Raw genomic sequence first — 26,119 nt, 5'->3', positions numbered from 1 at the left:
CAGTTGTCATGGTAACAGCTCAGGCCATCGCCATTTTGTCAGAAGTTTTTTTTTTCTGCCGATTCTTTTCAAATATTCTCCCTTCCCGCCGGAATAATGAAATCACTGGATATACCATTTACATTTGTGTTGAAAACATTGGGTCGAATTGATCGGATTAAGAAAATCAAAAGGCAAATGATTTAGCATAGTTTCAATATATTCGGGCGAAGCTACACTTACTCGCCTGCCCGTGTCTGTGGTCTACGTTACCGGGCCGGTTCACTGCGCAGGTTTGGAACGCGCGCCATTTTGTGAAAATTGACATACAAATTATTGTCCAAAATAATCGTATCTGTTAGGGCAGTATATTTGTTTAATGTTTTTGATGTCTTCGTTTTTTTTGTTATGACTGCATACGTCCGTTTTTTTTCCGTGTTGAACTAGCAAGAATACGAACAATATTGATGTAACAACATTTATTTAGCGGTTGAATTGCTGTTGCTCGGGAGCTAGCGTTAGCTACAGTACAGACTCTTTCTGGCTACCGTTGCTAGTTATCCACGTTAGTCAGGTAGCATGCAAGTTATCTACCTAATGAGTTAGTTGGCTTTAGCTAGACATCAACTGATGGTCGTCGAAGTTGAGTGGACGCATTTGGTCCTCAATAAGTTTTACTCGGCTGGCCAATCTTTTTGACTTGGCTGGCCAGTGGAGGAGACCATCTTCGCGATACGGGAATTGGGGTGTCTGTGACTGCTAACGCTAACGTTAGCTGGCGACTGGGGAGTGGAGAAACTCAAAGTGGATAAGTTGCCTCATCATACAGGTTATTTGACTTTAAATGAAGATCGTGCCATCAGAGGTGAGTCCTTCATATTATTTAGCTAATTGTGTGTTGTGTATATAGCTACGTTTCTACGGCTACTTGGTGTTTTTGATTGCTAGCTATCAAGCAAATATAACTTACAGTAGGTAGCTTGTTGCGGTCATACTTGCTAACAGCTAGCTAATAAGCAGCAACCGCATTACATTGACCGGATCATGTCGTCTGAATGTATTGTAGGTAAAATTACTGCCTACGATTTGCTAACATCGTTAGTTAGCTAGTAGTACGGCTGATTTGCTTACATATACGTTAGAATGCTAGTTACTATGTATCTAGTGTAATTAACGTAAGAACTAGATAGCTAGCAAAATATTTAGGTAATAACTTGGACCATTATGATTGCTTTATTATACTAGATATCCAGTGTTACAATCAAGGTTAACTGCCTACCGTTAGCTAACTAACGTTAACGAACGCTGCGTCAAAGTGTTAACGTTCGCCAGTTTTAAAATGTTCATCCGTCCAATCAACGCAAACGTTACGTTAACTACTGTAGCTAACTACTGTGACGGTAACAACGTTTATTGTTAGTTGTCGTAGTTAACAACCTGCGGTACTGTAAAGGCCAGGGGCAAATATTTGTGGTAGCAAACGTTATTTCAACATACTACTGTACGTTACTGTACTGTAAGTTGATGGCTCACGTTCAAAGGAACAATTCGTGGCATATCTAGTGTTACTGGCTTGGTAGTTAGGCAGCCAGCTAGTTAGATGGTCGCTTAACGTTAACGTAACGTTAGCTACCTAGGCCCATACTAGCTACACACTCACAGCTCGCTCGCAAAACATATCGTCACTGCACTCACTCCGGCGAAAGGAATCAAGATTGCTTGCTAACGTTACTAAGCTAGAAGGGTAACTAGGGAGCTACTGTAAAATACTGTAGCTTGTATTTGTCGTCATAAGCGAAGACATTGCCACTGACATTTCTGCTCTTGATATACCACACGTTAAATTAAGCCGATGATTTGCTTTCGAATTCAAACCATGCGAGAAATACTCCATCACTTGTAAGTAGGTAGGCTAGCTAACACTAGTTACCAAGTTCCTTATTTCTATGGATGACAGCCCGTTTTGAGACTAGACAACTACCTTTGTAAGGTACGGCCTACTTACTGTTTTATACAAAAAGGTTACGGGATTGACTTATTAGGACTAGTTCGTATTCAATTAAACCTACTGATGTGTAAGCTAGTTGCATACGGTTTGTATAATAACGCTTTATCAATCTAGCCAGGCCTATGTTCTTGCCTTGACCCAGTAATAACCAGAGGAAGGAACTGTCCATAAGTGGGTCCTGAAAACGGGATATGTTTTGATCCTATATTAAATACTTAAACTGTTTTGGTTTACAAGTGAGTAGGTACATCGTTTATGGTTACAAGCAAGTAGTATTTTGGTTATGGTTGGTAGAGCCGTCGGAAGTATTATCACTTTCACAAGTCTGAATAATTTAAAATGAATCGTTTGCATTCAAAACAAACTTTTGCATTGCAGTGTAGGCTTATGCTTTGATAACCTTTGCCCAATGAAAATACTTTAGTTTGCAAACTAAATTGTATTTAGGTAGTTGTTTTGTTGTTGGTGATGCATTATTAGGGCATGTAACGATAATGATATGAAGTTAATTGAAGCTCAAGACATTGATGATGAGCCCATACGTACCCGAATGGAGATGTGTATTTGTACTTGTTCCATACAGTGGTCAGCATGACTTCACCTGTGTGTTAGGACTTCACCTGTATGTTAGGAAGGCAACTGTCTCAGTGAAACATTTGCATCTGTTCTCATAAAAGTAATCAGCCTTACACAAAGATGAATTTTGCTAGTCATGGTGACTGACTGGCAAAAGTGGATTGTTTGAGTCAATAGAGGCTTTTTTTATATATTTCCCAGTACATTTTTATTATATTTTTAAATGGCTCCCTTCAAGCCTTTGCAATGTCTTTCCCCCTTTTGCCAAATTCCACCTTAAATGCACAGTCAATGATACTGATTTCTTTTTGTTCTTTGTAGTGGGTTGTGGTTTGCTGCTGGACTCTCCTCCACAGGATGATATGACATTTTACAGGAGACGATGCATCCAGGTTAGCGGCAATATATGAAGTCTATACTCTTTGGTTGGGAGGAAGCAGCCTTAATTTTTTTCACAAATTACCTCTAATTGCACAGGCCATTGGGAAAATCTGTTATTTAAGTAGTTAGTGTCTTACTTAACAGCTTTCTGGTTTTTAGCACAATTCATCTTGAGCAGCTCATAAACATTTCCAGCAGATAATTGAAACATTTTAGCACAGTTATGGCAGTGACTGTCAATTGATGTTATATATTAGACTTTCCACGTGTTTAGATACAGTCCCTTTAAATCCTTTATTAACACTGACATGTTGTCTTTTCAACTGTTACAGTGGATTCTCCTTCAAAATTTCTGTTGCATTATTAAGCTTACAATTTGGAGTTGGGATTACATGAAATAGAGTGAAGTTTAAAATAGAACCATTGTGCACCTCAAGATGTCAGCCAAGAAAGTGGGAAAGATTGAAATTCCAGTCAGTTATATATATTGGGCTTAGAAGAAGCATTCTTGAACAATTGGTAAGCATTGTTATTGAACTGTTACACAAAGGACATGTTTGACCTGTCCATCCCAGACTCATATTTATTAAGAAATACTTTTCTAAATGCCTAAATATTATTACATGTTTAATATTGTACTTTTAGTGTTTTATGAAAATGGTACTGTTATCTAAGGATGAATGTGCTTGGTATAGGCTACTGTGTTTTTGTCAGATTCTTAGGTCATCCCCAGATCTATTATATGTAATACAATTATTATTGTATGGTATGTCACATATAGCATATAACAATTTGATGACATAAGCTGGATTCTCTTGGAATGTAGGTACCTTACATCTTTATTTCTATGTTCTCTTAATATCAGAATATTTTTCTTCCTCAGCCGGGTCGCTCTGTTTCTAGTTTTTTCTTCCTAGAGGGAAGCTGGTTTGGGCTAGGCTGCTATTTTGCTGTCAGGCTCTAGGTGTTAAAGCAGCCTCTAAGTGTGCCAAAGTTCATTTTATTTCTTGTTTATTTCTTGTTTTCCTCATTGGAAAATGGGAGCTGCTCTGCCCTGGCAGACAAAAGTAGGCTATTTGCATACTGCCTTGTGATTGGCCTGTGCATTGATGGGCTTGCCAATCACGCTGTATCTCTGTGGTGATAGGCTATGCTAATTAGGTGCTGTTGCTGGGATTCAGAATAGTGGTTACTGTGTAGCGCTGTTGAATTGTTGTCTGGTGAGAGATGCTGATAGATGAACATGCTATTTATAATTTTTGATTCCTTTTCACATAAAGAGAATGATGATTCCCTTCCTGCGGAGTATAGATGTTTCATTTTTATTTGATATTGTATACCCCTTTTTCTGCACATAAAGGTTGAATGTTTCTATTTTCTATATCATTGTAATGTACTTGTTTGATTATTAATTAGTTTTAATTCTATACACTATGTAAAAGGACCTAAATATAGTGTAAGCCATACAGACCCTGCAATACAAAAGGCTGTTCTGTCAGCACCCCCTCATGTATGCTCCATGCAACAAACAATATAAAATCATTTGAATAATCACACTATTTCACAGTAAGAGAAACCTAGGCTGTGTCTTCCTACTCCTGTCAATATGAGGTAAATTACACTGACTGTAACGTGTTAGTTACGACTGATTAGTTTCCCATTTCAGAATTTTTAGTTGATAATCATTGTTATTAGAAGGCTTAAAGTTTTCTGAAGTGTGTACACTTTTTGCCCTTAATGTGATGTTGTGGGTGTGTGTTTATATACATCTTATTCAGGTAAAGTTTCTGTAACGTTCTTTTTATTCAGCCCTAAGTCATGTCAATGTTGATTTCTTTCAGGAGGAGAGACTTCAGCATGCAAACCTTCGTCCGTCCGGCTTGCGCCCTCTTTTTCTTTCCACGCTGCTGGTCTTCAGATGGCTGCTCCAATGCCCCATACGCACCAGCAGTACAGTGACCGCCACCAGCCGAGCACTGACCAAACTGCTGCGGTCCTACCATATAGCGAACAGACGCAACAGCTCACTGCCAACCCGGTATATAGACAACATGCATGGCCCAGACCGTACAGTTTGTTACACATAGACACAAACGGAGCGAACACTTGACAAAGAGATTACCAAACTTGAAAGTATTTTAGTATTTTTAATTGTCAGATATTAATGCTTTTCTTTTTGTGATTTGCTGATACAGAGGCACATGCCCCAGTGCTTTCGTGACCCTACTTTGGCTCCCCTGCGGAAGCTCTCCATAGATCTAATCAAAACTTATAAACACATCAATGAGGTGAGATTGGTTCTTTTTCAAGTACTTGTTTTAGTATCTGAGTGGCATTTGTTTAATCTCCTAAAAGCTCAAAGAAACAATTGCACATGTCTCTTGAGGAATGAGAAGAGTCCCCTTTTACGGAGCCTGCCCTCTAATCACTTTCACCTCTTTTGCAAAGAGCAGGCAACCAATGTAAGGTATAGGTCTTTACGGACATTGCCAAACCTGATTAACCATGGTCAAAGCCTGTGCCCAACTGGGTTGGATAAAAACATTCTGTAGTGGATCCTCTGAGCTAGAGTTCGATCAGACTTGGTGGGTGACTGTATCCAAAATTTTATTTGAAGAAAACCTCCATCAATCACATTTGTTTCGCATGGCTGTTCATTCCAGAAATGTTCTTTCACTAGCATTAATCTCTTTCCGCCTGTTGCCTCGGTATGGCTTTGCTGAGAACTTGCATTGCGACGTTGTATTATATGGGCCCTCACTGTTTTTCAGGCCAACAAGCTTGGGGAGCACTGCTGTGTTTTAACAAGAGAATCGTTCAGGTAGACTGTTTTATTAAGTTTCCACAGGAGATGGGATCAGGAATATTTTGCTATTGACACAATGGCGATCGCAAAAAGAGCTTTAGAATAAATTCAAATACCTGTCAGGATATAGCCTTTTTACATGATCAAATGATGTAAAACCCTGACTTTCTGTGTAAAGTTGGAATGTGTATTTTGGACATATTAGAAAATTAAGGTGGGTTGCTAATTTTGCTGGGATTGTCCTGTTAGCTTCTCCTCAGTTAAGTTATTATTGACTTCATGTTTCCATAGTTGGATTTTGGCTAGGCTTGTTCCAAGCCAGGTAAGACGTACTCGACAATATGAAATCCTCTAGATTCCAATCTGGAAGTTTTTAAATGTATTGCAAAGTAGTGGGGGATACCCTGATTGTCTACCTACAGTTCCCCATGCACTGGAATAATGAATGGGTGTCATGTTTTAACTACAAGATGCTAATAATAATATTAAAAATGTTTTTATCCTGGCCTTCAAAACCGTTTTTACATGAGTTTGCAGGGAGTATGGTTGTCAAAGATTGAACTAGCTTCAGTTCTATACATTCATAGAGGGACCCCCTGGGACATTTCTGATACTTTTAGTTTGTTGGATGATTCCATTTTGTAGATTTATTTGGATGAGTATTGAGTCATTAAAAATTGTTCGCAACATGACCTGGTCCACAGATCGTAATAGGCCATTTATTGCACAGACTAAACCGTTCGAGGTGGTGGTTGACTTCAGGCAGTGCTCACAATTTTCAGATTGAGAGCTCAGCTGTTAGCTCAGCTAATTCGTTTAAATTCCCAGGGACCATCAGCTCTTATATTTTCAAGTGGGAGGACAACATCACCGCGATTACCAATAAGGCACACCAGTCAGTGTACCGCTTGTGGCAGCAGAATCTCAGTCAATCTTGACCCGGCTCCCAATTGTGTCCAGCCTTGCCACCTCCATTATGTCTGATTTGGTTCCGTGTATGCCCGCTTTGAGGTTTTCAATATTTTGACTGTAAAATCGTAGAATCAGACAAACCAGTTGACATGTTGACTGATTTGGCATGCCTCTATGCTTTTGTGAAATTAGACATACCGAAAGAGTACATTATACCTTGTGGTATTAGATTTTGCTCATGAAGCCTGCAATGTTGCATACTCCCTGGAAGTAAAGACTGGAGGGTCTAATTAGCTTCTACACCTCAATCATTTCCACTCAGCTTTGGGACACTTAAATGGAAGGTGTGCATAAATGTGCAAATCAAGGGCAGAGGGGAAGGGGTGATTTGGGATTTCTCAACAGTCTGCCTGCAAACGAAAGCATACATTTACATGTTGCTTATGAGAGCATTGCTTACTGCTTAGAGATTACAATAGTATTTTAAGACTTGTATGAATGTTGAGCAATTTGTGTGTGTGTAATGTAATATATTATACACCAATCAGCCATTACATTATGACCACTGACATGTAAAGTGAACACTGATAATGTTGTTATCATGGCACCTGTCAGTAGGTGGGTTATATTAGGCAGCAAGTGAACATTCTGTCCTCAAAATTGATGTTAAAAGCAGGAAAAAAGCTTAAGAGTCTGAGTGACTTTGAGAAGGACTAAATTGTGATGGCTTGATGTCAGGGTCAGAGCATCTCCAAAACTGCAACCCTTGTGGGGTGTTCCCAGTCTGCAGAGGTCACTGCCCATCAAAAGTGGGGAGTGAAGGCTGGCCTGCGTGGTCCAATCCAAACAGACAAGCTACTGTAGCTCAAATTGCTGAAAAAGTTAGTGCTGGTACTGATCAAAAGGTGTCAGAACACACAGTGCATGGCAGTTTGTTGCGTATGGGGCTGCGTCGCTGCAGACCAGTCAGGGTGCCCATGCTGACCCCTGTCACTGCCAAAAGTGCCTACAATGGGCATTTGAGCATCAGAACAGGACTATGGAGCAATGGAAGAAGGTGGCCTGGTCTGATGAATAACATTTCCTCACATGGATGGCCGGGTGCATGCGCATCGTTTACCTGGAGAGCACATGACACTAGGATGCACTATGGGAAGGAGGCAAGCTGGCGATGGCAATGTGAAGCTTAGGGCAATGTTCTGCTGGGAAACCTTGGGTCCTGCCGTTCATGTCATGTTACTTTGACACGTACTACCTACCTAAGCATTGTTGCAGACCATGTGCACCCTTTCATGACAAAGCTATTCCCTGAGGACATTGGCCTCTTTCAGCAGGATAATGCGCCCCCTGCCACAAAACAAAAATGGTCTCTCTCTCACTGAAACAATTTTCATAATTTTGTCTCTTTACGCCGCCACAATGGATTTCAAGTGAAACAACTGAGATGCAGTTGAAGTGCAGAATTTCAGCTTTAATTCAAGGGGTTGAGCAGAAATATTGTATGAAACGTTTAGGAATTGCAACCATTTTCATATACAGCCCTTATTTCAGGGTCTCAAATGTAATTGGACAAATTAACACAATCCTAAATAAAATTTTCCTTTTTAATACTTTGTCAAGAATCCTTTGCAGGCAATGTCTGCTTGATGTCTGGAATGCATGAACATCACCAAACCCTGGGTTTCCTTCTTGGTGATGCGTTGCCAAGCCTTTACTGCAGCTATCTTCAGTTGTTGTTTGTTCGTGGGTCTTTCTGCCCTAAGTTTTGTCTTCAGTATGTGAACTGCTTGCTCAATCGGGTTGAGATCAGGTGATTGACTCGGCCATTGCAGAATATTCCACTTCTTTGCCTTAAACTCCAGGATTGCTTTCACTGTATATTTTGGGTCATTGTCCATCTGTAAAGTGAAGCGCCTTCCAAACAACTTTGCTGAATTTAGCCGAATCTGAGCAAACATATCCTTATACACTTCAGAAATAATCTGGTTACATCTGTCTTTTGTCAAATCTTCAAAAAACACAAGTGACCCAGTGCCATTGGAAGCCATGCATGCTCATTCCATCACACTGCCTCCACCGTGTTTTACAGATGATGTGGTATGCTTCAGATCATGAGCCGTTCCAAGACTTCTTTTCTTCCCATCATTCTGGTATAGGTTGACCTTAGTTTCATCTGTCCAAAGAATGCTGTTCTAGAACTGGGTTTGCTTTTTTTTTTTTTTACATATTTTATGGCTAAATCTAATCTGGCCTTTCTATTCTTGTGGCTTATGAATGGTTTGCATGTTGTGGTTAACCCTCTGTATTTGATCTCATAAAGTCTTCTTTTTATGGTAGACTTGGATAATGAGATGCCTACCCCCTGGAGTGTTCTTCACTTGGCTGGATGCTGTGAAGGGGTTTTTCTTTACCATGGAAAGGATCCTACGATCATCCACCACTGTTGTTTTCCGTGGACGTACAGGCCTTTTAGTGCATTCTTTTTTGCCGGTCCGCGCAAGTGTTGCCGACCTAGAAGAGAGAATATTTATTACTGTGTGACTGACTGAGTTAAATAGCGTAGTGGTTAGAGATGTGGACTATGGAACAACAGGTCCTGAGTTTTGGCTCCTATTCTAGTCAAAACAACATTTTCCATAGGATTTTTGCAGGATAGACAAACTTTGCTGGCTACAACCTTCAGTAGCTATGTTATAGCTAGCCTAAAATAAAACAGTTCTGGGGGATTTTCAAATTATGCATTAGGATTTGTTCAGGATAGACAACCTAGCTGGCCATACAATTGTCTTGTTTTTTCACTTGATGGAAAAAGTCAGTTATCGTCACATATTTATAGTTATTGTATCAATGGCTATTAAGGTGTTAAAACGGCCAGTGGCAGAAGCCATACATTTCAGAGATGCTATTTGTGGTGGAGGTAAACTTTTTAGTAAGAAACATTAGTCAGTTTAACAAAATGCTTAATGTTGTCTAGCGAAATATACAAACTTTGCGTGATGTTAATGTGACAAAATTATCTAATGTCGAGATGCTATACCAACACTTCATAAGCATGCTGTTCCATGGTGAGTGGCTAAAGACAGCTTCTTATGTGGGTGTCCCCGGTTCGAATCCAGTGCGGGCAACAACATTCAGTGCAGGCCGGGTGAGCTTGGGTTGCCTGGTTCCTTTTCTGGTTTATGTATCAAACGGTTGATTTGGCCACGCCCAATGTTCTTGCTTGTGGTGGATGTCTTTTATTTTATTTTATTTTTATTTTTTTGCAGCCTAAGGATGGCCTGTTTCACTTACATTGAGAGCTCATTTGTTGGGTTCACAACAACCGCTTCCAAATGCAAATGCCACACCTGGAATCAACTCCTGACCTTTTACCTGCTTAATGGATGTAGAAGTAGGAATAGCCCACACCTGTCCATAAAACAGCTTTTGAGTCAATTGTGCAATTACTTTTGGTCCCTTGAAAAAGAGGGGCTGTATTTCCTAAATCCTTCCTCCAATTTGGATGTGAATACCCTCAAATTGAAGCCAAGAGACTGCACTTTAAGCCCATATTCATTATTTTACTGTAACTTGAGTATATTTTGGTACTTGTGTTCGTGTCCAATTTTTTTCCAGACCTAACTGTATAGCATATTTTTCTCCATTGAACACAGACCGATGAACAGAACAGAAATCTTCCTGTACCACCACCTCTTTGTCTCTTACATATACTTTGAAGTCAGCCTGCAGGTGTTCTTGTTCAGGGTGCCTGATAGTATTGCGTTTATATGTTTGAATCCCCCTCTTGGGAATCAAACTTTCAACCCTGACATTGCAGGTTTCCTGGTCTTACCAATGGAGTTACACAGGACCTTTTTTCATTGATAAAATGTGCAACTTGAAATTAAGTAGACCTTTTAGTTGTGATTTTGAAGAAAATATTAAAAGCAAAATTTGTCAATTTGAAGGTGAGTAACCGCAAATAGTGAAAATGTGTCATGTTTGATAAATCCGGTCTGTCTTCGTGTCCACTTCTCAAACAGGGAGGGCGTGGTTGGTGCGAGAGCTACATTAAAGTTCCTCCACCCCCCCCTTACTGAAGCACTAGTTAGACTGTGGACTAACAAAAATGTATGGCAATACAAATACTTTCATTCAATTGACATACATGTCATAAGTGGGTTCAGGATTCACATTTTGGCACCAAGATGAATAAATTGCAACCTGTGGGCATAGTGAAATCACAATTCCCTCACGCGCACCATTATTTGTCAGTTGCGTTGTAGTTTGCCATAAAATTCTGTGATAGAGTGCGGCAGTTTTATGAAGAAAAATTATGCATAGCCGTGGAAACATTTCCACATTTAACATCACCGTTGCCAGGTCCTTATGATAGGCTACATTTGAAAGTTTATATATTTTTTACTTTAAAAAGACCGGTGCAAGTACACATTTTTCATATCAATGAGATTGGATTCACATTTTGTCGTATAACCTTTATAATGTATTTCCTTTATTTAATGTCATAACCCATCAAAACCTAACATGCAAAAGCGCTGTTCATCAACCGCGAGTAATGCTTATGTTCCATGATGCCGTTCATCAGTGAATGTGCGTGGTTCATCCCCCTCAGTCTCACCACCCACTCTTGCAGGATTTGGCCATGCTGAGTGTTGCACTTGTGTGGAAGTATTGTGGCTAAACATCCAGTTTTTTTTCAAGTATGCTAAAGCGAATTTATAATTTACAACAACCTGGGAGCAAAGGGGTTAACTGTCTTTGCCCAGGGACAGAACAACAGAGGTTTTCACCTTTTCGACCTTTAGACTGCCCTGCTGCCCCCTAAAAGCTTATAGAAGAGACACATTTCCTTCATTGGTGACTTTTAATATTTCAACCATGTGCCTGCAGGTTGAGCAAATCTCAAATGCTTGCATTAGTTTCATGCAGTTGCTGATGTCTGTATTTGGGTCTTTCCTATGAATCAGGTGTATTATGCAAAGAAGAAGCGACGACACCAAACGGGACAGGGTGAAGACTCCAGTCACAAGAAAGAGAGGAAGGTCTTCAATGATGGCTATGATGATGACAACTACGATTACATCGTCAAAAATGGGGAGAAGTGGATGGACCGCTATGAGATTGACTCCTTGATTGGCAAAGGGTCATTTGGACAGGTACATTTTTGTAAAGTATTCAACATTCGTTTTTTTTTATCTACTTTGAAATTATTTTTCAGTTTTTAGCGTGTGTGTTGAGTGAATAAAACAAGAAATGTGTTGGTGTCTTTTTTTTGTCCTCATTTCTGTAGGTTGTTAAGGCATATGACCGTGCAGAGCAGGAGTGGGTTGCCATCAAGATAATCAAGAACAAGAAAGCTTTTCTCAATCAAGCCCAGATTGAAGTGCGCCTCCTAGAGCTCATGAACAAACATGACACAGAGATGAAATACTACATAGGTAATGACCTGTGATTGTTCTTGAAGCTTTTAATGAAGGACTTATGTTTTACAGCAGTCTAGCTTTTATCAGCCAAACATCAATAATTACAAGTTTATAAAGCCCTTTTTACATCAGCAGTTGTCAAGTGTAAATACAGATACCCATCCTAAAACCACAAAAGAGCAAGCAGCAATAACACATGGTTAGGGCTGGGCGATAAGGATCGCTAAAGGTCTTAAGGTAGAAGCTTACAAAACAATGTAGTATTCAAATATTCCCACATGAATTACTGTAACTGCTACCGTATATAAAAATGCAAGTCACAATATAATTCTTCAAATGAAATAAGTCACAAAAATAATTATTTTGACAAGCTTCTGGTTAGTTACATTGTGGCTTGGGGGGGGGGGGGGTGAAACTATGGCCCTACCCAGGGGAAGCCCCGGACAACCCAACGTGTGTGTGTGTGTGTGTGTGTGTTCTTTAGCCAGATTATAATTTCCCTTTTTGATTGTTGTTTTTTTTAGCCAGCATTATTCGTGATACCGTAGCGCTTTTTAATGATGTCAAAATCCATGTTGTAGCAGTATTCCGCAGCACGTTACGGTATTGGCGAATACATACCGTGGCACACATTTATACTGGCATACTGTCCTTACCGCCCACCCTTAACAATGGCTGAGAAACTCTCGTAGGCTTGGAACCTAGGAACAAACTTAGCGAGTAGGTATATTCTGGTGGGTGGAAAATTCTCTTCTAGCTTTAGCAGGCAGGCTGTGGTCCAAGACCGTAGGAGTTGTCAGGCAGGACCTTGATCAGTAACAACCAGGTGGCCTTAGGACAGGGATAGCTAGGAGTTGTCAGGCAGGACCCAGATCAGTAACAACCAGGTGGCCTTAGGACAGGGATAGCTAGGAGTTGTCAGATAACTTGACTGACAGGCGTTGCTTTTTCCCCTGTTATGTAGTTCACCTAAAACGTCACTTCATGTTCCGGAACCACCTCTGCCTGGTGTTTGAGATGCTCTCCTACAACCTGTATGACTTGCTGAGGAACACCAACTTCCGTGGAGTCTCTCTCAACCTGACCAGGAAATTTGCCCAGCAGCTTTGCACTGCGCTGCTGTTCCTTGCCACACCTGAGCTCAGCATCATCCACTGTGACCTGAAGCCTGAGAACATCCTGCTGTGCAACCCCAAAAGGAGCGCCATCAAGATAGTGGACTTTGGCAGCTCTTGCCAACTGGGACAGAGGGTATGCCAATGTACTATCTACTGTCTTCTTAAACTGTACATACAAAAAAGTATTGCCATGTTCTTTATCTTCATTTTCTTCTACCATATTCTGTTTTTGTAACCCATTGATGTCCGTCGCAAATTATAAGATCGAGTTGTGATTGGCTGTCCCCTTCCTCAGATATACCAGTACATCCAGAGTCGTTTCTATCGCTCCCCAGAGGTGCTGCTGGGAATGCCTTATGACCTGGCTATTGATATGTGGTCCCTGGGCTGCATCTTGGTGGAAATGCACACTGGAGAGCCACTCTTCAGTGGAGCGAATGAGGTACTGTGACCTTGAGCGGCCAGCTGGACATCACATTTAATAACCCCAAATTAATTAATTTGGTACAAGTGTTGATATTTAACCAAGTTGTGTTCAAACAAAGTACCACCATTTTATTTTAATTTTTTGGGAGTTTTGTTGGGGACTCTTTTCCCCCACATCTCGAAGAGAACTGTACAATGCGCTGGAATTTAGTGGGGTCAGGACCTTGACTTTGAATTACACTGATCTAATGCACTGTTGTTCTTTTATTCTTAGGTGGACCAGATGAATAAAATTGTTGAAGTTCTTGGTGTCCCCCCTAATCACCTTATGGACCTAGCCCCAAAAGCCAGGAAGTTCTTTGAGAAGCTATCGGATGGCACATGGAGCGTGAAGAAGACCAAAGATGGCAAAAGGGTTAGTGTTGAAATATGAATGTTGTTGTAGGGCTCAGTATTATTAGTAAAATTGTTTTTGAAATTCTAGAACGTGTCTAACACAACTGACATGTATAAAACAAATGTTGACATGAATAAATGCTTGTGTGTGTAGGGTTTGTGTATATGTAAACCATTGGTCTTTACTATGGCTTTTAGTAGTGTTTAGTTTTTATGTAAGGCCCTAAAACCCAATTCCTGACTCTCCTTTCTAAAGTATAAGCCTCCAGCTTCTCGGAAGCTCCACTCCATCCTCGGTGTGGAAGCCGGGGGCCCAGGTGGCCGCCGGGCAGGGGAGTCTGGCCATGCTGTCGCTGACTACTTGAAGTTCAAGGATCTCATTCTGCGGATGCTGGACTACGACCCCAAGAGCCGCATTCAGCCCTACTATGCCCTGCAGCACAGCTTTTTCAAAAAGACTGCAGATGAGGGAACCAACACGAGCAGTAGCGTGTCCACGAGCCCAGCGCTGGAGCAGTCCCAGTCCTCTGGAACTACCTCTAGCACTTCCTCCAGCTCAGGTAACACGTCCTGGAATAATGTAAAAAATTATTCCCTCTGAATATTTTGGTTGTCACATCGTAATGTGAATTTTTCTTTACAAAAATTAATTAATAATTGAATTAATTAAAATGTGAAAAGTCCTAATTCAGCCATTTTAAAAGATATGCCTTGCAATCGGAAATGATTCAGGCCCCTTCAGTTTCTCGTTTTGTTGTGCTACAGACTTAATTTATAATAAATAAAGATGCTTAATAAATTGCCATCAATCTACAAAATGCATCTTTCCCTTAAATGTTTTCCTTTGTCATTATGGTGTTAGGTAAAATAGTAATTTTGTGTGGGATCCTGCCTCTAACGTTTACCAGACAGAATTTAAACAATAACACGACTGCTATTGCAAGTCAATGCAAATTGATAGACAAAGTTGAAATGGGGAATACCTCAGGCATTCTGAACCATTTGTGGGAAAATAGTGTTTGAAACACTAAGGCTTGGGGGGGGGGGTGGCGGTTGCAATTAATTGGGATTTTTCTTTGGGACAATCTGAAATCGATTCTTTAAATCCTGAAATTGGTTTTATAAGTCTATGCATTTTCTATGCTAACATGATACGTGTAGTGGCATTGGTGGAGCTGCTTCATGTCGAGTCAAACTTCAAAGAATCACACGCTTTCTTGGCCGGGTGAGGCGCATTGCAACCTTTTTTCACTGTAGAACTACTGCCAGCCATGTGTTTAAAGAGAAGCAGAATATGCTTGACCTGCCTTTACACTAGCTGCTGGTTGACGTGGTGACCTGGTGGAACAGTGTCCTGGAGCAGCAGCCACAAATTTCAACAGCTATGCTGTCCCTAGTCATGTGCAGTTCGCTAACGGTTTGTTATTTTTTACCTACTTTTTACTGACTCGAGTAACAAATCCTTTTTAGTCACTCGTTCTCTACCTTTCAGTCGAATGACTTGCAGAGAATTTCTACGTCATTGATTTTGTACACGGTGGTCCGTCCATCTTTTTAACCAGAAGCATTTATAAATGCATGTTTATAACTAGTAACTGGATGCCGGGAACAATGAATGCAGCAAGTGGATTATTAAGTGTGATGATACACACACATGCACTTATGAAAACATACACTGAGGATTTGTTAAAAGGCCTCGTGAACGACTGACTCAATTTTATTGTTCATTTGAACGACTGATTCGTTCATTGGAATGGATGGCAGCAGAGTTCTACTATATCACTGCCTGTGTGCTTTTCTGGGACGCCTTGCACTATTTTTGAAAGACTGGTCAGTGCCTTACCTAATCTGCCATTATTTCATCAGCGCAGATACCCTGCTCTAACATAAGTTACCAGAAAACATACACAGTTTATACTGGTAGTATAGTAAAAATCGTACATATGGCCCCTTCAATGGTATTAAATTCCTGGTCCTCATCTTGATATTTAAGTGTGTGTGTGTGTTAGGTTATATGACATCTACAGAGCTGTCTTATTGCAGAATTAGGAGAGTAATATCACCGCAGACTTTCATTATAGGCATCCGCTCCAAGCCAATCAGCTTTAACAACAATGCTCTTCCAACCAGGAAGTCAGCTCTATCAAATGCTGGCCAGTATCACCCATGGGGCATCTCACCCACTCAAAGGTAGAGTCGCCTAGAACGTTGGGTGGTCAAGTTGGTAAAAAAAAAAAAGCCTTAAAGCACTGCCCCAATATGAGGCTTTTTTACTTTATAAGAGACATTAAAACGCTATATACGCTTATCTACGTTACAATGGTCTTCACCCTTGCAAACTTCTGGGAAGATCGATTGAAAATGAGGAGCACGCTTCCTTGGAAGGTGGTGTCTAGAACTATTGATCTGTAAGTTTACACAACAAAATAATTTAGCATTTAGTCTTCTTCAATATGTTCAAAATGCATCAGAATGTAAATAGGGCTTTTGATAGATGATACCCCAGGTTTTTTCTGAATTATCTATAATACTATAGAAGTTGTAGCTAGCTTGCTCACGTCAGCTAGGCCAGGTATCTGGACATGAAAATAGAAGCACAATTGGTCTTTTACATTAGTTGGGGGAGATGACTGATAATGCCCTCTTCTCTTATAGGAGGTTCTTCTGGGACAAGTACCAGCGGCAGAGCAAGGTCAGATCCCACCCATCACCACCTGCACAGTGGAGGGCACTTTGGCACGGCACTGCCACCCATTGACGGTGACACCCTCTGTCCTCAGGTGACATGTCTTTCTCATTCATACGAAAGCGAATTAGAATTAAAGCTGTCATGTCCTTGTTATAATAACTATGCAATGTATGTAATTGAATGCACTGGGAGTATAATGGTACAACATTTTCCAGGAGGTATTTGACATGTTTAAAGTGACATGAATTCATCTGATGTCTATCTGTGGTGCAATGGCAGGCAAGAAAGCCTTACCCTCCCCCTTTGGTGTGGGGAGGCGGTGTTGGACCAGAGCCGGTGGCTGGAGAAACCCACCCAGTACAGGAGACCACCTTCCATGTCCCCCCACAGCACCCCAAGGCCCTGCATCCCCACTCCCACCCACATCACCACGGGCAGGTGATGGCCACCCGGCCCCGCCCGCGGCACTACGCCTCCCCCACACACAGCGCCTCCACACAGGACTCCATGGAGGTGGTGCATGGCCATCTGTCAATGACCTCCCTGTCTTCCTCGGCCTCCTCTTCCTCCACATCTTCCTCTTCCACTGGGAACCATGGCAACCAGACCTATCAGCTCCGCCACCTGCCTACCGGTGCCCTGGACTTTGGGCACAACGGCGGGCTTAGCATGGGGCTGGGTGCCTTCTCCAATCCCCGGCAGGAGACAGGCATGGCAGTGCACCCCGCATACCCTATGGGCACAAACACAGGGCCGGCCCACTACCTAGCAGAGGGCCATCTGAGTATGAGGCAGGGCATGGACCGGGAGGAGTCTCCCATGACTGGAGTGTGTGTGCAGCAGAGTTCCATGGCCAGCTCGTGACTGCACTGACATTTGGCTGTGTGTCCCCCTGTGCGTCATTTTTGAGGTGGTGTTTTTTACTACAAGTGTGTCGAACAAAAGCTGCTCATGTCAGAAGGGAGATATCACTGAACCGCTACTACAGAGAAGAACCTTTGTTAAAAGTATATATGTAATTTCCATCATTTTTACTTTTGCAATCGTTAGGCTCAGTGGCTTAGTAATATTGCAGAATAACCATAGTAAAATTGAGACCATCTGCCATTTCACATAATTCATGTAACAAATAACCACCATCTGTTATTATATGGCAAAATCTTCTGGTGAGCATTTTGGAATAAAGTTGGAAGTTTTACAGGTAGCTGTCAGTAATGAAATGCTAACACATCATCTTAGTTCAAACTCCGGAACGTCTGACATTTCTGTTCCACTGGTTGTTGATTGTTTTACCCTTTTTAAAGTGAAATTTCACAGAAGAGCTGCTTGTAAAACCTGTAGCTTGACCAGGACAAAAGTGTTTGCGGTGATATTTCGTGTTGTCAGTTGGTATTATATAACTCTGTGTGAGTGAGGAGCACATAGCAGTGAAGTTCTCTAGTGTGTGCTGGCCCAGACAGTGGATGGGATGCCCCCGCAGGTGGAAGATACCCACTTGAATTGATTCGGGGAGTTCTGGGGAGAGGGTAGCCGTACCCCCCTCGGGACCAGAGCCCCTGGGGCACTGTAAGCTGGGTCCAGCCCTGCCCTGGCACAGTCGAGAGCAGAGATGGGATATGGAGACAGAAGGATTTGGCCCATTGCGGGGAAGACTGGTTGTCAGTCATCGGTTCTGAGATAAGATAACCCTTTGGCCTTACGACTCTGGACTTGGAACGGGATGGAGCTGGACATTATCATTTGAATTAAGCTGGCTTTCCTCTATTTTTATCTCTAGACAGCCCTTAATTCTTAAAAGAGAATTAACAACATAGAAAAGGTAATTAAAATGTTTTTGAGGCCTTTCTCTACAAAGATTTATCATTAATGGGGCCCCACATAACAGGGTCTTCTTGTACACACCAACCTCCTAAATATGACTTCCTTAATGTTAAGGATTTTGCAGTAGAAAGAACTATCTGTTCCAGAGTCCCTACTTTTTTTGGTTACTTTTCCCCGTTTGCATGTAGTTCCTCATCTGAACACCTGCACAAATGTCTATTCATCCTAAACATTGAAACTAAAAATAATTGAGTTAAGTGACTGCCTTTTTTTCTCCTCAAATTATGCTGTGAATTATACAAGAATTTATTTTCCCTTTTTGGATATTTTTTTTATACCAAAGCAGTTGTTTTATAGCATTTTAGGTGTCTGTAACCAATAATGTAGCAGTTCACCACTTTTGACGCAAAGTTTATCAAGATCTTATTTTAACGTCAATACAAAACAGCTGCAATATATTGCTTTAGCAAAACTGGAAACTGTTGTTGAACTTAACTGTTAGCTACCTTATATTCTGAGTAGATTTTGTTGCAAAATGTTGACAAACTTGTTTCCATATTAATTGGTAGGTTATTTTTGGGAGTCTTTTTAAACCTGGGTATGTTTAGAGACATTGGTAGTTACTCTGCAGGCTCCGGAGTAGCAGAATTTTTGAAGCTGATGGTTCACGGAGACAACTGCATTCTATTTCTGCACCCCCCCCCCCCCTCCCCACGGATACTATTTCAAAGGGTTTAGCTGCTTTTCATACATCATTTGGTCAACATGCTAGCTACTGCCATGAAACTCAAGACTATTTTAGTCTCATTATCCTGGTAGTGTATAGACAGTTGCAGTAAATCTGATTTTCTAAATTATTTGGAGTAATTTGGCAGGGCATCTCCTTGTAAGCCTGGCCCTATTCAAAGGGAAAGGGTGTATGTCAGCACTCTTACTAACATCCTGAACATGCGTGCTCAACTTAGGCAGACATGCATGTCCATAAAACTTTAGAACAGGCGTTTTTATTTTAAATCAGGGATTATGAAGTGCTTATTTTGTCTGTTTTGTTTTTTGTCAACTCTGGAAAAGTAACAAGACCAAAGTCCTGCTCATAACAGCCTAAGTTAAACACAGACTGCAGGACACCCTTTCATCATAATATTTCAGAGGAGAGACCATCACAAGGGCAAATCATGCTTGGTATAATGGCAAACTCAAATGTAAAGCTACCTGTAATTATATTTTTGTTCATCTGAATGTTAAGGTTATAATCATAATCATTTTTCATACCCCCCATGATTTGAAATTCAGAAACTGGCAGTGGTTTTGCTGGCACTCATACTGGTACTAAACATTCCAAAATAAAGATTACAAAAATGTACTTGAGTGACTCTTAAGTGTGCGCCTGTTTAAGATCATGCTGATTGACCTCTGATCTAGTGCAGTTGTCATGAAATGCAGCCCCTTTTTAATAGTTGAAATAGAATTTATGTATATAATTATATTTTTTTAATAAAGGAAGTATAGAACGCACTACCTTGCTCCTGCTGGTATGTTGATTATGTTTGTCAATTTTGGTGACCATCTAGTGGGCAGGCTCTCCTCTGTTTTCGTAGTCAGTGGTGTAACGTGGCCTTTGGGCAAAGGTACTTGACTACATCAGGACAACATTATGAGGTAGGGTTTGAATCAAATTGGAAAAGTAACATCTTCAGACCTTAATTTTCACAGGGTATATTGTAAGTGCATGTACATCTACAAACCTGACTTTTTGGTTGTATGAGAAGCACATGGTTGAAAAAAGTGGTTCCATTTTCCACAAGGCTGTTATGTTGGTGGGTTTCACACAAATGTTTGAGTATTTGTTATCATATCCTTCACCCTGCAGTTGCCCAAGTCCTCTGATTTCAGTTGAATATACTTTCCTTAATTTTTTGATTTCACACGATCACATCTTTTGTACACGCAACATGCACTATAAAACTGAACAGCATGGGAAAGGATAAGTCCATGTATCCACAGATTGTAAGATCTAGTCAAGACTTTGCTGTGTATATGACAATGCCCTTTGTATTATATTAAGACAGTCTTATGTATGATATAAAAAGAAGTTAATTGAACTGGTGTGAGCGTCTTTATTCCTCTCCTTCCATATCGTCACCCACACCAGGGTGTATTTATTTTTGGAATACAGTCTATTGTTTCAAGGCTATTCATTCCTTGAATTTACACAATTACAAAAGTCGTGGACATTTTAAAATGTACAGCTCAAATGGTATCGCCTGTTATGAGTTGCACTCTGAAACACCCAGATCAGAACAACAAAACAAGACAGATAAAGGTACAGTGTTGGAACAAAGCCTGAGCAATTTGCCTTTTGAAAGTAGTTAATTGGGTTGGACTTCAACGTCATTGGCTGGCCCCTCCTGATGACCCAGTTGATACCTGATGACCCTCATTGGTATACTGAATTGGCTACTTCAACGGCACGCCCTCCCCCCCCATCCTAAAGTAAGAACAAATGTTACGGATGCACAGCTTTATATAGTATGACAGCAAGGATTTGGTTTAGTTTCCTTGGCACTATTTAAAAACGCTTGCTAAACTAATGATTGCAATAATACCGATAAAGTAATGCGGCCGATGTTAGAGTTTTTGTGCACCATGTCAAAATTTTAAGTACGTAATTGAAAATGATCTGAACCTGCTGCGTGTAAAATACTAATGTTAGTATCAAGACTTTAACGGGATTTGGTTGACATGTTAAACATTTTATTAGCTTGCTAACCTCCCACGTCAGCGCCTTTAAATATGTATCTCTCGAACTTTTGAGGTGCATATACTGCCACCTGCTGTACGGGGTGTATTAAAAGGTATCTGAAAACTCGGAAGAAAAATAATTGAAAGATAGCTTAAAAAAAAAAAAACTCAGTCCTTCAGTCCCATCTAACCATCACCCTACACTGGCTCACGGGCCTGCAAACATCTGCATTATAGAAATTCTACATCCTTGCAGCTTTAATGTCCCTTAAGTCCAAAAACATCTGCATCCACAATTATGCTGTACACATGCTGTACAATTAATCACCTTGGGAATGAATGCCGCAGGCTTCTTGACCACTATCAAGTCTGCCCCTCAACTTCTGCCCCTCAACTGTTGGACAACCTTTTCGACGGCAACTATGATTTGTGCATTCCCTATAGTTTATTTTGCTGCATGTTATTCATCCACATTTCCCCAAACCTTTCTGTAGGTGATTTTTTTTTTCTGCCCAGATCCTTGACACTTCAAATACCTTCACCTTGGTTGGGCTCTCTGGGGATTCAGAAGTGGGACGGCTATCGCAGTTAGAACATTGTAAGTCATCCAGTGCTTCACTATCAACATATATAGCCTAATCCGTCTACATACAAATGGCAAAATATTTGTAACAATTGTAGCACAGCAACAGCTTCAGAGTTTAAAATGTCATTATAATTGATCAATGTTTACCCTTTCTCTCAATCATTCTGGCTAACTGCTGTGCATGACATATATCCCTCGGAACACCCAAAATAAACCCTTTAAACTGAGCATGACTTGTAAAATCCTATTTCCACCTCATTTATAAACAATTCAAAGAGGTCCACAGCTCTTTCCCTCTATTTCTTGGAAACACATGCAAATAGCACAAAACTGATTCTGGCCACTCTGATTTCACTTTCCTCAACACATGATACACCTTTCCAGCAACTACAAAAGAAACACAAAAAAACACATCCTTGTTCAAAAACAAAAAAATAGTCACAATAAAATAAAATCAGGTTTTACTTCTGACCTTTTATTTCCATTATACTTAGTAACTGTACTCACATATAATGGAGAAGGCAACAACTGTTGGTGCAATTATTAGAAAATGGAAGAAGTTCAAGATGATGGTCAATCTCCCTCGGTCTGGGGCTCCATGCATGATCTCACCTTGTGGGGCATCAATGATCCTGAGGAAGGTGAGGGATCAGCCCAGAACAACACGGCAGGACCTGGTCAATGACCTGAAGAGAGCTGGGACCACAGTCTCAAAGAAAATCATTAGTAACACACTACACCGTCATGGATTAAAATCCTTCAGCGTACGAAAGGTCCCCCTGCTCAAGCCAGCGCATGTCCAGGCCCATCTGAAGTTTGCCAGTGACCATCTGGATGATCCAGAGGAGGAATGGTAGAAGTTCATGTGGTCTGATGAGACAAAAATAAAGCTTTTTGGTCTAAACTCCAACCGCTGTGTTTGGAGGAAGAAGAAGGATGAGTACAACCCCAAGAACACCATCCCAACTATGAAGCATGGAAGTGGAATCATCATTCTTTGAGGATGCTTTTTTGCAAAGGGGACAGGACGACTGCTCCGTATTGAGGGGAGGATGGATGGGGCCATGTATCGCAAGATCTTGGCCAACAACCTCCTTCCCTCAGTAAGAGCATTGAAGATGGATCGTGGATGGGTCTTCCAGCATGACAACGACCTGAAACACACAGCCAAGGCAACTAAGGAGTGGCTCCGTAAGAAGCATCTCAAGGTCCTGGAGTGGCCTAGCCAGTCTCCAGACCTGAACCCAATAGAAAATATTCGGAGGGAGCTGAAAGTCCGAATTGCCCAGCGACAGCCCCGAAACCTGAAGGATCTGGAGAAGGTCTGTATGGAAGAGTGGGTCAAAATCCTTGCTGCAGTGTGTGCAAACCTGGTCAAGAACTACAGGAAACATATGATCTCTGTAATTGCAAACAAAGGTTTCTGTACCCAATACTAAGTTCTGCTTTTAAATACTTATGTCATGCAATAAAATGCAAATTAATAACTTAAAAATCATACAATGTGATTTTCTGGATTTTTCTTTTAGATTCCGTCACTCACAGTTGAAGAGTACCTACGATAAAAATGACAGACTTCTACATGCTTTGTAAGTGGGAAAACCTTCAAAATCGGCAGTGTATCAAATACTTGTTCTCCCCACTGTATATACTACAATACTAAAACATTGTGCTACTTATTTGTTTATTTTTGGGATATCAATGCATTGATTTTATGTACCTGTATTATTTTACAATGTATGCACTTTAACATTTTAACTACCTGGAGAAGATTTTCCTAAACAAGGTTGAAGGCTTTGGGTGATTGTGGTTCTGCTATACAGTGTGTGTAATAAAATTACCTCAAATGAAAATTTACCAAAGAGATCAACCTTAAAACATTGCCAGCAGCAGTCAAGGAGATTCAGCCACCGTTTTGCATTATGGCAGGCTCCTGGTGCGATGACATGGAAACAAAGACTTCTGCCTTTACAGGGCACGGGATGTGTCCATTGAACATTCTGCTGTAACTCAAAGTCACACATCTTTTTCAAACACTCAGTCTTGGAACCCAACAGAAGAGGACTAGTTTGCAGATCTGGTCCGTCAAGACTGTCTTACCCTTTTATCTCCGAGGTCCCACCCACATCAGCTAGCAAGTTACGATTTGGAGACAGCCATCCAGGAAACATTTAACCTGAATCAGAAAACGTTTTATTTTTGTAATTTGGCTGTACATTTCTGTTAACGGTTGTAGATCAGCTAATTATTATAACGATGCTATTTAGTCTTTTCACGTCATTTAAAAAATATCTTTACGTTCAAATTGTTTATACCGTTCCTTTATAACTAATCACATCAGCATATTTTATGCCGTGGCTCGTTGGTCTAGGGGTATGATTCTCGCTTCGGGTGCGAGAGGTCCCGGGTTCAAATCCCGGACGAGCCCATGTTTTTTTCCATATTGAAACCATAGATTGAAACCAATGTGAATTATCGAATATAGTTCGCTATATACAGAGCTATATACAGTTAATACATTTGTCCTCAATAGGACCCAACAAACTACTCAGTTTGACAGTTTGAGGCAATATTGTCCAGGTTGAGTTAAGAGAAAAGTGCATGTGTTAAACGTGCTAAAGTAATCACCACAATAACATGGAGTATTTAATAACCTACTGCTACTGTTTCGCAGAGTGACTTCACTAAGTTCTTCCTGTATCATTCATGCATATAAATCTCGAACAAACAAAACGCGGGCTCGTCCGGGATTTGAACCCGGGACCTCTCGCACCCTAAGCGAGAATCATACCCCTAGACCAACGAGCCGGTCAAACAGAAGGTACAATTTCATGTATTAGTAACCGGTCATAGGATATGAGGTTTTTAGTCACGAAATGGAGAGTAGAGAAAGCTTCAGAAAATGAATGCAATTTGCTTAAAATTACGACAATATAGTTTGGTGTTTAAATAGTATTGTCCATTGGTAACAAAAACCCAACAGTCAAACCCGGATGTTGTAAAGTTTTTTGTATTTGTTTTTCACGATCAAGGTAATTTCTTTATTTTTACTATGTAGAATAATAGAGAAGACTTCAAAACTATGATATATCAAGTTTCAAGGTTTATTTGTCAAATGCACCGAACAACACAACGCCATCCTGCGCAATGAAATTATTCTGACATGGCACACAACAACTACATAGTAAGAATTAAGAAGAATATATAAGCAAAAATACAGCCAAACAAAAAAAATGAAATAAAGCAACAAATGTATTGTAAACTAGCAGCAATCTGGGTATTGTTATTGAACATTTATATATGGCACGTATGGCAGTAATATACATAACAGTGTAAAATAGCAGCAATTGTTAGAATTATAGAATTTTACAGATACATATGAGTGTAATAAGCTTGGGAATGGTGGCATAGCACACTACAACTACATAGTGGGAATTGAAGAAGAAAATGTATACACTGCAAAAATATAGCAAGAAGCTAAAGCAAAAACATACATAACACTGTACATAGCAGCAGTTTAAACACTGATAATCTTGTTATCGTGGCACCTGTCAGTGGGTGGGATATATTTGGGAGCAAGTGAACAATCTGTCCTTAAAATTTATGATTTAGAAGAAGGAAAAAATGACAAGCATAAGGATCTAAGTGACAAGGGCAAAATTGTGATGGCTAGATGACTGGGTCAGAGCATCTTCAAAACTGCAGTCCTTGTGGGGTGTTCCCGATCTGCAGTGGACAGTACCTATCAAAAGTGGTCCAAGGAAGGAAAAGCGGTGAACCGGCGAAAGGGTAATGGACGGCCAAGGCTCATTGATGCACATGGGAAGCGAAGGCTGGCCTGTGTGGTCCAATCCAACAGACGAGTTAATGTAACTGAAATTGCTGAAAAAGTAATGCTGGTACTGACAGAAAGTGCTAAAACAAGGATTGCTGTTTTCCTTGAGTTTAAAAGCAAGAAGTTATCCGTCATACACTTCCTAATATCTGAAACAAATTCTTCCAAAGTAGCAAATTTTGGGGCTTCTCCATGTTTCATCAAATATACAGCTGTGTGATATCAGCATAACAATGAACATTGACATTGTGATTCCGGATGACATCTCCCAGAGTCAGCATATGTAGTGAAAACAATAATGGGTTCAAAACCGAGCCTTGAAGAACACCAAACGTACCTTTGATTTGTCAAAGGACGTACCATCCACAAATAAAAAATGATTTGATAAATTTCAGATAAATAAGATTTAAACCATGCTAGA

General features: G+C 40.6%; 1 protein-coding gene and 2 non-coding genes across 6 annotated transcripts; 2 read left to right on the top strand and 1 right to left on the bottom strand.

Annotated features, from left to right (window-relative positions):
- Positions 1-20,637, top strand: dyrk1ab (dual-specificity tyrosine-(Y)-phosphorylation regulated kinase 1A, b). 4 transcript variants are annotated; one of them, XM_010863968.4, is made up of 12 exons: positions 1-844; positions 2,885-2,955; positions 4,786-4,982; positions 5,140-5,232; positions 11,630-11,818; positions 11,953-12,100; positions 13,050-13,336; positions 13,499-13,645; positions 13,904-14,044; positions 14,282-14,585; positions 16,681-16,805; positions 16,994-20,637. In XM_010863968.4, exons 2-12 carry the CDS (start codon positions 2,946-2,948, stop codon positions 17,576-17,578), a joined length of 2,226 nt encoding a protein of 741 aa, XP_010862270.1. In that variant the 5' UTR covers positions 1-844; positions 2,885-2,945; the 3' UTR covers positions 17,579-20,637. The 4 variants fall into 4 exon arrangements, with proteins under 4 accessions (XP_010862270.1, XP_010862273.1, XP_019904116.1 ...); XM_020048557.2 differs by lacking the exon at positions 1-844 and adding an exon at positions 1,141-1,878; XM_010863971.4 differs by lacking the exon at positions 2,885-2,955.
- A 3,582-nt stretch (positions 20,638-24,219) lies between these two features.
- trnap-cgg lies at positions 24,220-24,291 on the top strand. Its single transcript has one exon. It is a non-coding gene; the product is annotated as a tRNA-Pro (tRNA).
- Positions 24,292-24,599: 308 nt separating this feature from the next.
- Positions 24,600-24,671, bottom strand: trnap-agg. Its single transcript has one exon. It is a non-coding gene; the product is annotated as a tRNA-Pro (tRNA).
- Positions 24,672-26,119: the final 1,448 nt, after the last annotated feature.

This window comes from Esox lucius, chromosome 1 (genome assembly GCF_011004845.1).
Source record: "Esox lucius isolate fEsoLuc1 chromosome 1, fEsoLuc1.pri, whole genome shotgun sequence".
In the NCBI taxonomy this organism is placed as follows: domain Eukaryota; kingdom Metazoa; phylum Chordata; class Actinopteri; order Esociformes; family Esocidae; genus Esox; species Esox lucius.
Note: the sequence above shows the minus strand (reverse complement) of the source record. Positions and strands in the feature narration are given on the sequence as shown.

Bases quoted from the DNA above. Each gene is read 5' to 3' on its own strand.
- dyrk1ab (XM_010863968.4), top strand. The intron at 12,101-13,049 runs GTAATGACCTGT...CCTGTTATGTAG, and splicing joins AGAGATGAAATACTACATAG to TTCACCTAAAACGTCACTTC. The intron at 14,586-16,680 runs GTAACACGTCCT...CTTCTCTTATAG, and splicing joins TAGCACTTCCTCCAGCTCAG to GAGGTTCTTCTGGGACAAGT.